General features: G+C 35.4%; 2 protein-coding genes across 2 annotated transcripts in view; one reads left to right on the forward strand and one right to left on the reverse strand.

The window, feature by feature from the left end:
• Window positions 1–3,766, forward strand: part of Smp_148400 (putative calmodulin-binding transcription activator (camta)) — a gene marked incomplete at its 5' end in the record, with an annotated part of 53,617 nt that extends 49,851 nt beyond the window's left edge. The window contains 3 exon segments of the mRNA XM_018795775.1: window positions 808–867; window positions 1,713–1,820; window positions 2,470–3,766. Of these exon segments, the coding sequence (XP_018650054.1) occupies window positions 808–867; window positions 1,713–1,803 (151 nt within the window). The 3' untranslated portion in view covers window positions 1,804–1,820; window positions 2,470–3,766.
• Window positions 3,767–7,326: 3,560 nt separating this feature from the next.
• The window catches only part of Smp_148410 (hypothetical protein), a gene marked incomplete at both ends in the record, with an annotated part of 69,447 nt that continues 63,716 nt past the window's right edge, over window positions 7,327–13,057 (reverse strand). Inside the window, 2 exons of the mRNA XM_018795777.1 lie at window positions 7,327–7,398; window positions 12,287–12,631. Coding sequence (XP_018650055.1) covers window positions 7,327–7,398; window positions 12,287–12,631 — 417 coding nt within the window. The remainder of the gene's footprint in view (window positions 7,399–12,286; window positions 12,632–13,057) is intronic.

The following is a 13,057-nucleotide window of genomic DNA, read 5'->3' on the forward strand; positions in this document are numbered from 1 at the left end:
AAGTGTCTTGTTTTATTTTCAGTTAATGCAGTCTTAGGTTTATTTTATGAAATCTAGCTGGTTGGAAGCGGTACGATTGTCATAACCAATGGGTAGATACTTTGAATAACGTGGCCCAGAATCGTTCGAAGTTGCACAAATGCACTCACTCTTCGACTTTCTTCAGTCTCGAAGTTTCCCTAAAACTTTAATTTCCTTAAAATTTTCTACTACTTCTAATACTACTACGTCTTGAAATAATTTATTCTCGCTGTGCTAGCATGGTATGGCAACTCGGACTGCTGTGGACATAGATTCCAGGTTTTACATTGTGTATGCCTAACTAATTAACTGATGTAGCTCATCATCTAAACCTTTCTCATGGAGTCGAATGATATGGTTACTGACTCAGTGATCCAAAGGTTAAGCGTTCGCTACGAGACCTAGAAGTCTCAGGTTTTATGTCCTGTCGGTTCGTAAATGGGTACTACTTGAGAAGTCGCATATTAGGACCAAGCACCTGTCCACTCCTTCCTGGTTTGCAATGGTTGTTGAGCTTGTGTCGGTTCGTGTTCTCAATTACATTCAAAAATCTGCGTAAACTTTTGTACTGATATTTATTTATTCTATGGAAAAACGATTCACAACAATCCACGAAATTTCAGAAATTCAGTCGCCTACTCATTGAAACATTGCAAATAGATTTTTATCTGTATTAGTATTATTACATACATATGGCAACGATTTTTTCCTCTATGTAAACACACATATACACGTTGAAATTACATCTACACATTGTGAATAATGTACATCGTTTTTTACTTCTAGGTCAGTATGTACACGAAAACCAAAGGTGAATAATAACACAGGTGGTGAAGTAAATATTGGGTAAGATTAGTTAACGCGATAGGTTCATCTCTTTTTGTGAGCATTTAGTTTACTAGAATACTAAACAGTCCGTCTTTTTGCCTATATCATGTTCAATACCATTAAATATACTTTATGAACACCATTGAATGCCGGTTGAGTGGTCTGGAAATTAGGTGTCCGCGTACGGGGCTGAGGGTCTTGGGTTTGATTCCCGCTCTCGATGTCGTGGGTGAGCACTGCTGCGGAGTCCCATACTAAGACGAATCGGCCGTTCAGTGTTTCCTAGTTTTTAGTGTTGGCCTTATTTTTATCGGTTGATGATTTCAATGATACTGTATACAGTGCTTACTGTACATGGAAATAAAAAAAACTTACTATCGGTAAGGGAAAATGTGATAAAAGCTAGGTTAGTTAGTGCCACTTAGATGCGGGGGTGGTGGTCTTCAATATTAATTTTCTACATAGCTTCATTCAGTCCTACTCACTTCCGATTTTTTGATCAGTAATTTTCTATTTAGTTTTATCATAGCATTACTCAAATCAAGGAAGCTGTATAAATAATCAGCAAGTTATAATTTTTTCATTCATTTTAGTCTTTATGTTTATTCCACCTTCTAAGTCTATCCTCTACTTCCTCCACTTAATACCACCCATCTAGTGTTCGTCTCCGAAAACCTATTGTCTCAGTAAGTAATGATGGTTATTTACCAATGACTTAAAATAAATAGTAACAGTGATGTAGTATTGTCGTATTATTATTGTAATTCCACTATCGTGTTTTCTTGATCATAATGTTGTCGATACTATATTTTGCTGTAAATTGTTGAAGTATGTTTCTTTTATTTTTGTTGTCAATCCTTTAGTGTTCAATGGTATCACGGTCGTTGTAGTAAAAATGTTTGTGGTGTGATTTCATTCAACAAATTGATCGCATATGTTGAAAATGATTACTGAAATAATCTGGGCCTAAGGTGAAACCCAGGAAACATATATTTTGATCTAAGTTGTTACATTGAAAGTGCTATTCTGAGCTAAAAGAATATCTCTCTACTAAACGCTTGTTTTTTGTAAAAAGTCAAACTCCTTGGTATAATTGTCAAATTTAAAGCTGAAATCATGAGTCAATTGAAGCTAGACCACCATCGTCGTCGACGAAACGGCCGTCCAGTGCTTCCAGGTTTTCGATGGTGGTCTAGCTATTGACTCATGATTTCAACTGTGAAAATACTAAATTCTCCACAAAACCCCCTCTGATCTAAAATTTAAAGCTGTCAGCGCTTTGAAATCACCATTTGAATTCTTTCCCTAATATTCATGTCAGAATTGGTCAAAACTCTAAATGATTCATTTCTTTTCCTGTTGTTGGATAGTTCATGAAGAGTGATTGAATTTAAGTATTAATTAATAGTGTGTGCCATTAAATTTCGACTCTAAAGGTTTAGTGTTTTCTGTGAGATTTGGTTTTTCAATTTTTTTTCTTTCCATTCGACTTCAATTTATAATGAAAACTATTATATCTGTTGTCTATTCCGTTTATATATGTTTCTATCGTAAATTAGGTTTTACTGTAATACTGTTCATTAAATATTCCTTTTTTTATTGCTTACTACTACTCTGTAGAATTCCGGACGCATAAGACATCGATCCGCTACCCGGTTATCTCCATTCAACAAAACTCCTTACATCCCTTTAATCAATTCTCATCATGTAAATCCACCTTCAAGGTTTATTTGTTTTGAAGAGCATCTAATTGAATCCTATGATAATCATCAACAACGTTTTTTTAAATAATTCGTCCTATTGTTTAAATGATAGTAAAATGCTTTGACTATAAATATGTTCTACTTAGCTCAATTTTCATGTTATCGTTATTGTGTGTTCATTCATTCATTCAATAGAGCTTTGTGCTTTAATTATTTAATTTTGATTCATTTTGATATACGTGTTATGCAATCAATGCAAAGATAATTTTTGTTCATTTATTTACTTTTCCTCCTATTTTCAAACAATTTGCTCACAGGTGATAAAATTAATTTTTATTACTTTCGAAATAAAATCTTTGTCAGTGATAATAATAATAACAATAATAGAAATATAATATCATTATTTTAATTAGTTATGATAGCTATATTTTTGATTATGTTTCCCGCGTTTGTTTGTTTTTGTTTTACCAGCCGTTTTTTCAATTCAGTTTCTCCTCATCTTCAATTTACTTAATCGTATTCCGACTCTTTCGTTTCTGTATAACTTCTTTCTTTACTTTACTTCCATCGAATCGTAATCTCTAGACAGTTTTACTCATTGTTTGTGTTGTCAGTTTTATTATTCTTTCACTTTTATGTCTAATATTTTCATCTTGATGGGCGCATGAATCGACACACACACTTGCGCCTGTTACCCCTTGTAGAGAAGTAAGGCATTCTTCATGGAACTTTGTTCTGAACATACACACACAGTAACAATAGCATCATTACCGACACTAAGCTTTATCTTTTTGCTTTCGGGTTATTTTGTTTATATTTATATTCTTAGTATTTCCTTAACTACCATTGTAATTTAGTCTTTCCTCTAAAAAAGATTCATTTTCCTTACTCATTAAATGATAATTGATTACACTCACGCACAAGTGACAAAAACTACTGTTTTTGAGAAAAATTATCTACTCACAGCTGTCAACTTCCTATTTATCTCTGTTATTATTAAAATTATTGCTTTTTGCTAATTTACTTGAACAGATGGAACAATCTAGATGGAAAAACGATGACCATAATATTTATTTATTATTGAATGCATCAATGTTTTCTTTCCTGTTTCCTTCTAATTGACACAATGGTTTGTATGATTTAGGATTCTATTTGTATGACACCATCAGTTGTTGTCAGCATAATAAACGTTATGAATATGTTTTGCATAGAAATGATATGATCAGTCAGTCAGTTATATACAACGCACGACCAGGGACATATATGCATCGGTCCAAGTTGTAATACCTCATTAGCACAACAAGATGAACACCAAAATACATAGAAGTAGTTACTTCAACGGTAGTAATATATAGGAAAAAGATTGAATATAAGAATTAATGGCCCAAACATCTTAGTCGATGAAGATCAACAACCTCATCAACTGTTTTATCATCAATTCTTAATATCTTGCGTCTAACTCCACTATTGCTTACCCTGTGATCCAAGCAAATACGAGCAATATTTCTAAGACATTTGTGGTCGAATGCTAGTAACTTACAAGTATCCTCTACCCTTATTGGACACGTTTCGCAGCCTTAAAGTAGAACAGAGCGAACTGCTGCACAGTATATACTTTAATTGATAGACGGATATTTCCAGTTCGCCATAAGTGACGTAAGCTGGCAAAAGCCAAAAGAGCTTTTTGAATCCGTGCAGAATTTTCCTCAACCCATTAGGGTTGATCAGACTTCCAAGATAAGTGAAGTTGTCGATACGTTCGATGACTACACACTCTATCCTCAGTTCAGCTGTTGATGCAACAGTTTGCATTTAGAGGGGAGAAACGCATCCCAAACACCCTTGCATTGTTACTCAGTGCTACGAAAAGACTGCATTTTATCAGCGTCTTCATCAAACAGGACTATATCGTCTGCGTATGCTAAATTGATAAGTGAACCTCTTAGTAAGAGATCAATTCCTGGAAATTCAGTCGACGAGATCGTTTTTTCTAGCGGTAGGTCTTCGATGAAACGACAAAAATGGAGATGGTGGACAGTCTTGCCGGACACTACTTGAGGGTGTAAAATTAGATGACATTTCTCCATAAGCTCTGACTCGACTGGTAGTGTTCGAGTAAGAAAACCTTCAAAATGTTTATGCACCACTGAGGTTCACCTTTCAATGACAGACACTGCCAAAGAACCTCTCGGTCTACAGAGTCAAATGCTGCCTTTAAGTCAAGGAAAACTATCATTGTCTGACGCTGATAATCATGTCTATGTTGGATAAATATTCAGGCTAGTATTTTAGATGCTATGTTAGTCAAACTATTCCCTCTATGATTATCAAAGGATGGTTTTGACCCCTTCTTATATGTTGGGACAATCAGTGATTGTGAACAGTTAAATGGGATTACATGTAGTTTCTAGATTTCAGTTAAAATATTAGTCAACCTAATCGCTAAAACTGGACCACCATACTTAAAAACCTCTGGAGTCAATCCATCTTGACTAGCTGCTCTTCCTCGTTTCAGATTAGCCATAGCCTTTTGAACTTCAGCTAGAATAGGGGGACCTACTTCGATGATTCATTCAGACTCTGGGAGTAGTGAGTTACTGTAGAGTAGCTTATGGCCAGCTAAACTGTCCTCTAAAGTGTTCTGCACATCGTTCTAAACGTCTGGGCTGAGAGCAGATAAGAGTTTCATCTTTCTCCGAGATTGCCGCGCTTACAATTGACTTCTTAATTCCGGTTTCTCTTATTAGTCTTCTACCGAGCCTCTCCAATGATGACTAATGGCAATATGGTCTATTAGAATCCATCGTCGGTTTGATGCAAGGGGTCAGAATGTTGGACGATGTCTATCCTTATGCTTAAGGTTAGTGCTTGTCGGAAATATACCATTGTCTGAACACAGTTGCAGCAGACGATCCTCATTATCTGTTCATTGAGCCGGAATACCAAAATACTAATCTAAATGTTTTCCTGCTTGGTGTAAGCTACTTGGGCATGAAAGTCACCCTCCACGAGTACAATCTCTGGGCGTTAAGCTTTCTGAGGAATTTCAGAGAGCTTTCTGCAAAATTCATCTTTCACTTCATCCGTGCAGCAGGAGCGTAGGCAGAAGTGAAGAAAAGGCGACGATGTGTGTCTCTATCCTTTCATTTTCTTACGAATTCGTTTAGCCGAACAGCACATAGGCGACTGTTAACGGGGATCTATTCTATTAGTGCTTGTTTTGCCCTCGTACTTAGTGCAATGCCTTCACCTGCCAGTCCACAAAAACCAGCTATAGGGTGTATCTCGTAGGCTTCCTGTTTTGGCTAGGTGAGGTTAAGTGAATGACCACATTAGAATCTTGTATGCGCGTTTCGGAGACACAACATACATTAACGGTATGATGTTCCAGAGAATGCAGCTCCGCTGTTATGCTAGTTGTGAGGGAAACACGTTACTGCCGTCACACCTCTGTACAGTCAGCGGTACGACTTCGCTCTCGGACCTTGAGTTTGTTGTTTTTAGTCTTACCGTTCTTCAACCGATCTACCTGGCATGGTAGGATCTTGAGGAACGATTGTTCCAGACAGCATAGCACGATAGGCAGGCCGGACCATCACGTCAAGGTAGAAGCAGCGGTCGGAAAAATGATATGATATCATGTGTAGTCGTTCTTTTTCGCAGATAATAGTATCGAATTGTATGTAGTGGTGTTCAAGCTGTTATAGAGAAGTCAATAAACCAATGAAAAGACGAGGAAACTAGAGCGAATAAGTGCAAAGTGATGTGAATTCATTCTTCATCATTACTATCAACCCTGAGGTGGTCCTTTCTGAATGCTCGTCATGATTAGTTTCATAAACAATTAATCATCTAAAAAATATTTATTAACAAATTCTCTTAGGAGTTAGCGGGGTGAAGTTCTATAATAACATCATGGAGATGTCATACGTGGTTACAAACTTCAGGACCACTATCGTTTTCCTCAATACTGCAAATACACTTTACTGACGAGTATCAACAAGAACAAGTCCTCGATGCATTGCTTCCTACTACCAATTACCTTCCATTGACTGACATGAAATCTATAACCTGGTTAAAATTAAAACAATATTTTATAGATAAGAATAAATAAGTATCCATATTTGTTCAAGACAAAATAAAACAATTCATCGTTATGATTTGTCAATACACAGCAAATAAAAGGATGAACATCATATTATATAATGCACTATGACAAATAATAACGTGTAATGTTTTCACGTAAGTTTTTAACATTCAGTGAAAGAAGACAGAATCAACACCGAATAAATATCATCAGTATACATTAATGTAAAAAATAATAATAAGTAAACGAAAAGCCAAGATGCAAACTTCTTTTAACAACAACAATAATAACAACACCGACAATAAAAGCAACAACAATCTAGATAATTATCACAATAAGAAAAGTTACTATACATACAGCCAGTCAAATGTTTACATAAAGAATTTCGAAATACATAAAGTTCACAAGATACTGTGATGTATTTTGTTTTCTTTTAGCGAAAGACAATGAAAAAACAAACATAGTATACACAATTTTTGTGTGTAATATACCATAGGGAAGAGCACATATATTTGTGGGCATCATCAGATGTGAAATAATCCATTAAAATAAAATAAATGTATCAGAAAGATATATATTTCTTCTCCATTACATTTACCTAAAATTTGATAAGTGATACTATTACTCATCAATTAAAGTCATACTGAGATAATAAATGAGGTGATGCAAATCATCATTAACAAACAATCAACCTAATTCAATTAATATAGATTCGTTGTTTTCAATTCTCTTATTCAATAATGATTGTAGGCAAATCCACTGAAAATGACAGAAGAAATGTTAAAAGAAGGGAAAAGAAAGCAAAAAAATATCTAGAAGGAATACGCGAAATTATAAAGATAGAAGAGAAGGCAATATAATTTAACCGGATAAAATGCATATCAATTAGCATCAATAATAAGAATCATTATTACGGAGAGTTTAACAATTATCTATCTATGATAGATGAAGCAACAAAGCTAGAAGAACATCAACTAAATAAAACATAAAACAAACCAAAAATAAAATAATCATCAATTGAGATTATAAATATAAATACAAATTATAGACATTGATTATAATGAAGGTAGGTAATGATTAGTTCAAATTATTCAAGTATAATTACTGAAATCTGTTTTCAATTTAATCGATGGTAAATTGGTTTGATATTGTTTCATTATTTTTTGATTGTTATGAATGAATGAGATACCATTATTTAATTGATATTTTGAGTGATTGTAGTCATGGTTATTATTATTATGATTAATTAATGGAGTAGTAAATTTAATTGCATTTTCTAAACGTAATTTAAACTCATTAAGTATTTGAAAAGTTGAACGAAATTCATTTGGAAAATATGGAGCTATTATGATTATATGTTTTAATGTAATAATATGTATGAAATAAATTAAATCTAATAAATTTGTAATAATAATGAAATTATTTTTATAATTTGACCGGTTTATTATAATAGATGATTCATTTGTAAGTAGATTACATAATAATGGTAAATAAATTAATAATAATGCTTGACGATTTGAACTATCTACGATACGAATTAATGAAGTAAGTAAATCAAATGCACCATTTAAACATAGAACTAGTTCATTTAAATTAATTTGAATATTGAATAAATCAGATGATGTGTTTAACTTTTGTTGTTGTTTAGATGAATACGTTTCAACAATATTAGTTAGATCATATAACCAATGAAATACCTGAAACATAGAATATTTATTGAGTCATTAAAAAAAAAGAATTCATCACGAGACCATAATTCACTACATATATATGGACAAAGGGTAGGATATTTGAACGCTTGATAATGAGTCCCTAACTACTTATTAGACCTCTCCTGAACGGTGAAAAGAGAAGACAGGAAGTATAGAAAGAAGCATAACTTCAAAGTTGATTTATGTACATAAAATAAGGCGGGCTTGGCACTATAGAGACTTCTGGAAACACTAAATCTATCAACAAAGTACGTAATTATTCAGTTTGAAACTGACACATGACCTATGGCATTGATCTACGGCTAAAAAAAACAGCATTTAAGAGTAGGGGATATGTTTACCTTGCAGATTTTTGATAAAAGGCCACGCGTATATAGCCTCTGCCAGAGAAGTCCTACTCACTGCATTCTCGTGGAGCGAATGTTGTTTATAAAATTGAGAGGACGAAAAGCGAATGCCCGGCGCTTTAACCGGGTTGGTGGACACGGAAAGTTCACCTAGGGGAGTTAGAAAACCCTCATTCCAAACCAATGGTGCACATGGGCTCCAGGATCCTGAAAGAACAGATGGCGTATGAATCAATCGTTGGTCACCGGCTACCCTGAGACTGTATCTCCTCACGATGCTCCACTGCCTTGTGGACCAGACCTTGAGGTCAAAGGCTCCGAGTGTGCCCCCCCCCTCAGAAAACCACCTGTTTCGGTTTGGGCACCTGGGCAGTATCACAGCCCTCACACAAATCAAATGAGATTTGTGTGAAGCATATGTATCTGGTGCCTCTTTGTATCAATATTTATGTGTTCAAATAAATAAATAAATGGAAGAATTGTTCCTGTTTCGTGAAACGACCAACAGTGCAATAATGAAGTAAAGCAAAGGGTATTACATAAAGGTGAGAATCCGGCTGATTGGGTTGAAAATCTTTATTGATCGAGGTAGTTGGGCAATGTGATACGCATACCTACCTTGACATGGAATGTGTTATAAATTGTAAGATGCTTGATTATAACGCTGGGGTTTCTGGTTATAACAGCTCTTTCACTTTTTACACGTATGTGGGACGTTAATTTACCTTAGACGAATATCTACACTAGATTCCCACCCAGTGTCTATTCTACAGGACATCAACACAACTCAGATCAAGAACACGAGATTAGCCTGACTACAACGTCAATATATTTCCACACCAAAATCCGACACAAGGAACAGTCAATCAATAACAGTCCATCAATAACGTCAATCAACAAGGAACAGTCCATACATAATAAGGATAGGGGAATATATATAACACACATAACAGAATGTTAGCTGGTGGTAGAAGCAAGTTGGATGAAAGATTGGGGTAGCGAAACCAACACACAGCATCACTTTATGAAATTGTTGATTGTTAGTCTGAGCCAGGTTTGTAGATGCAAACAACCTGGTTGGAGTCCGCCGAATGACGATGATCAGTGGTTGGAAACGATTGTTGATATAGCTCAACATTCAGTGGCGTAAGCGCATTACTTCTTTGACTTCCTTTAGAGCTCCAGTTCTAGTATCCCTCCATACATTTATATGCTTTGTTTTTTGGAACCCTATTCACACTGTTGTCTTTTTTCATTATCATTGATACTGCATTATTTTGATTTCTTTTGCAATATATCTTACTATATTCATTTCGTCCTGCTATTTGATATGGAAACGTAGACCAACGCATATTTGTGTCCGGCTCTGTATTCATGATGACTGACTAACATTTAATACCTTAATTTCCCTAGATTATTTATATCACTTTTAAATTCCAAAAGCTATGACTTTTCTTTACTAGCTAAAATAATTTAGTGTTTTTTTTTCAAAAAAAACTATTAGTATTCTGATGTGAGACCCAACACAGTAAAGCCTCCCAATAACAGAACGATGTTATTTCCTGAGATCATCATCAAAAGAGGAATTTTTATTACTATTTCCTCTGCTTTTCTGTATTACTTTCACACTGTTGTGAAAGATGTTAGTTTAAGAGCAAAATACAAGTCTCTTGCAAAGATAACCACATTCACTAAACCTAGGTAGTGGCGTACTTAGATGGAATTATGAGATATATTCGAAATTCAAAGACAAAACATAGGAAAATATGAAATATGTTAAGGTAAATAATCAAACAATTACAGCAACTGAGTTTTTAGAGTCTTATCAACTTGAAATTTTGTAATATGAAATTAAAATAAGTCAATAAATAGGCATTACATGGAAGTAATTTCCTATAGATATCACTCCACCAACGATCGAAGAAGTCAAGATGGCAATCAGACAAATCAAAAGTGGGAAGGCGGCAGGACCTGACAATATACCAGCAGAAGCACTGAAGTTGGACATTGAAGTAACTGCAAACATGCTTCACCTTCTATTCAAGAAGATTTGGGAAGAGGAACAAGTGCCAACGGACTGGAAAGAAGGATATCTCATCAAGATACCAAAGAAAGGAGATCTGAGCAAATGTGAGAATTACAGAGGCATCAGTTTGTTATCAGTACCAGGAAAAGTTTTCAACAGAGTGCTGCTGAATCGGATGAAAGACGCAGTAGACGCCCGACTTCGAGATCAACAGGCTGGATTCCGGAAGGATCGGTCGTGCACAGACCAGATTGCGACACTACGGATCATCGTAGAACAATCAGTTGAGTGGAACTCATCACTATACGTCAACTTCATTGACTATGAGAAGGCGTTTGACAGCGTGGATAGGAGGACATTATGGAAACTTCTTCGACACTATGGAGTTCCTGAAAAGATTGTCAACATTATCCAAAACTCATACGATGGACTACAGTGCAAAGTGGTGCATGGAGGACAGCTGACAGATGCATTTCCAGTAAGGACCGGAGTCAGACAAGGCTGTCTACTCTCCCCATTCCTCTTCCTTCTGGTGATTGACTGGATTATGAAGACTTCGACATCTGAGGGGAAATACGGAATACAATGGACTTCTCAGAATCAACTAGATGATTTGGACTTCGCAGATGACCTAGCCCTCCTCTCTCATACACACGAACAAATGCAGATGAAGACAGCAAATGTAGCAGCAGCCTCCGCATCGATAGGCCTCCACATTCACAAAGGAAAAAGCAAGATTCTCAAATGCAACACGGAGAACACCAACCCAATCACACTTGATGGCGAAACTCTGGAAGAGGTGGAAACATTCACATACTTGGGAAGCATCGTTGATAAACAAGGAGGATCGGATGCAGATGTAAAGGCGAGGATTGGCAAAGCAAGGGCAGCATTTCTACAATTGAAGAACATATGGAACTCAAAACAACTCTCAACTAATTTCAAAGTGAGAATCTTCAATACGAACGTCAAGACAGTCCTACTGTATGGAGCTGAAACGTGGAGAACTACAACGACCATCATCAGGAAGGTACAAGTATTTATAAAGTTGTCTACGCAAAATACTCAACATCCATTGGCCGGATACTATCAGCAACAGCGTTTTATGGGAGAGGACAAACCAGCTTCCAGCTCAAGAGGAAATTAGGAAAAGACGTTGGAAGTGGATGGGACATACATTAAGGAAATCACCAATGTGCATTACAAGGTAATCCCTAACTTGGAATCCGGAAGGGAAACGAAAAAGAGGAAGGCCAAAGAACACATTACGCCGGGAAATAGAAGCAGATATGAAAAGGATGAATAGCAACTGGAAAGAACTGGAAAGGAAGGCTCAGGACAGAGTTGGATGGAGAATGCTGGTGAGCGGCCTATGCTCCTCGACGAGGGGTAACAGGCGTAAGTAAGTACATGGAAGTAATTATTTTGACAACTTTCAGAGTAGTCATATTATGCAAACTACTTTTAACTACTGTTAGGCCAACAGTAGTATACTGTAAACATCACAAATGTTCAACTGCTTATTAAAAGGCGAAAGAACTCAGAGAAAAATATTGACTTACTTGAGGAGTTAATGTTTTGATAAACAATGATCGAATTGAAGATTCATGATGATTGCATAATAATTCAAATGATCTTAGGCATATAATTCGATTTCGCAAAAGTTTCGATTCGAATAATTTAGAAATATTCATTAACGGATTTTCCAATGAATTATCATCTTTATTCGTTACACCATTTGATTGATTGTCAGAAATCGAAGATAAATACCATCCACGACAAAGCAGTTGTGAAAGCTCACTGACTAATTCTTCTGACTTAAAAATTTGAATAGGACATTTGGCACATATACGGCTGACTATATACGCTGATGCTAGACAGCATTTAGGTAGTGAAGAATTATCAGCCTGTATAGACAGAAAAAAAATAAGGATACTGCTTGAAAAAATAATATATAAAAATATTTAACCAAAAGAAATCCACTCATTAGTTCGAAATAATAACGAACATTTTATAAATTGTTGAATATAATTGTGTACAATTACAAGATGGAGTTCTAATTCAAATAGTCTAAAATACATTAATCATACACATGAAAGTCGTTAGAGTAAACTTGAATATACACATACAAACACTAAAATTCGTTTGATTCTGAAGTTAAATTTAGTTATGCATTAATAATATATATAGGAGAGTTGGAGTTTAAAATATATAGATGTGACTGATTCAATCGACAACATTACATATCATTCTGGTTCCTATAGATGGCTAAAGTTAGAAATGCAAATCAGTGGAATGTGCTTTCCTAGCATAAAATTACCACCAACATTTGG

This window comes from Schistosoma mansoni, chromosome 2 (assembly GCF_000237925.1).
Source record: "Schistosoma mansoni strain Puerto Rico chromosome 2, complete genome".
Classification (NCBI taxonomy): domain Eukaryota; kingdom Metazoa; phylum Platyhelminthes; class Trematoda; order Strigeidida; family Schistosomatidae; genus Schistosoma; species Schistosoma mansoni.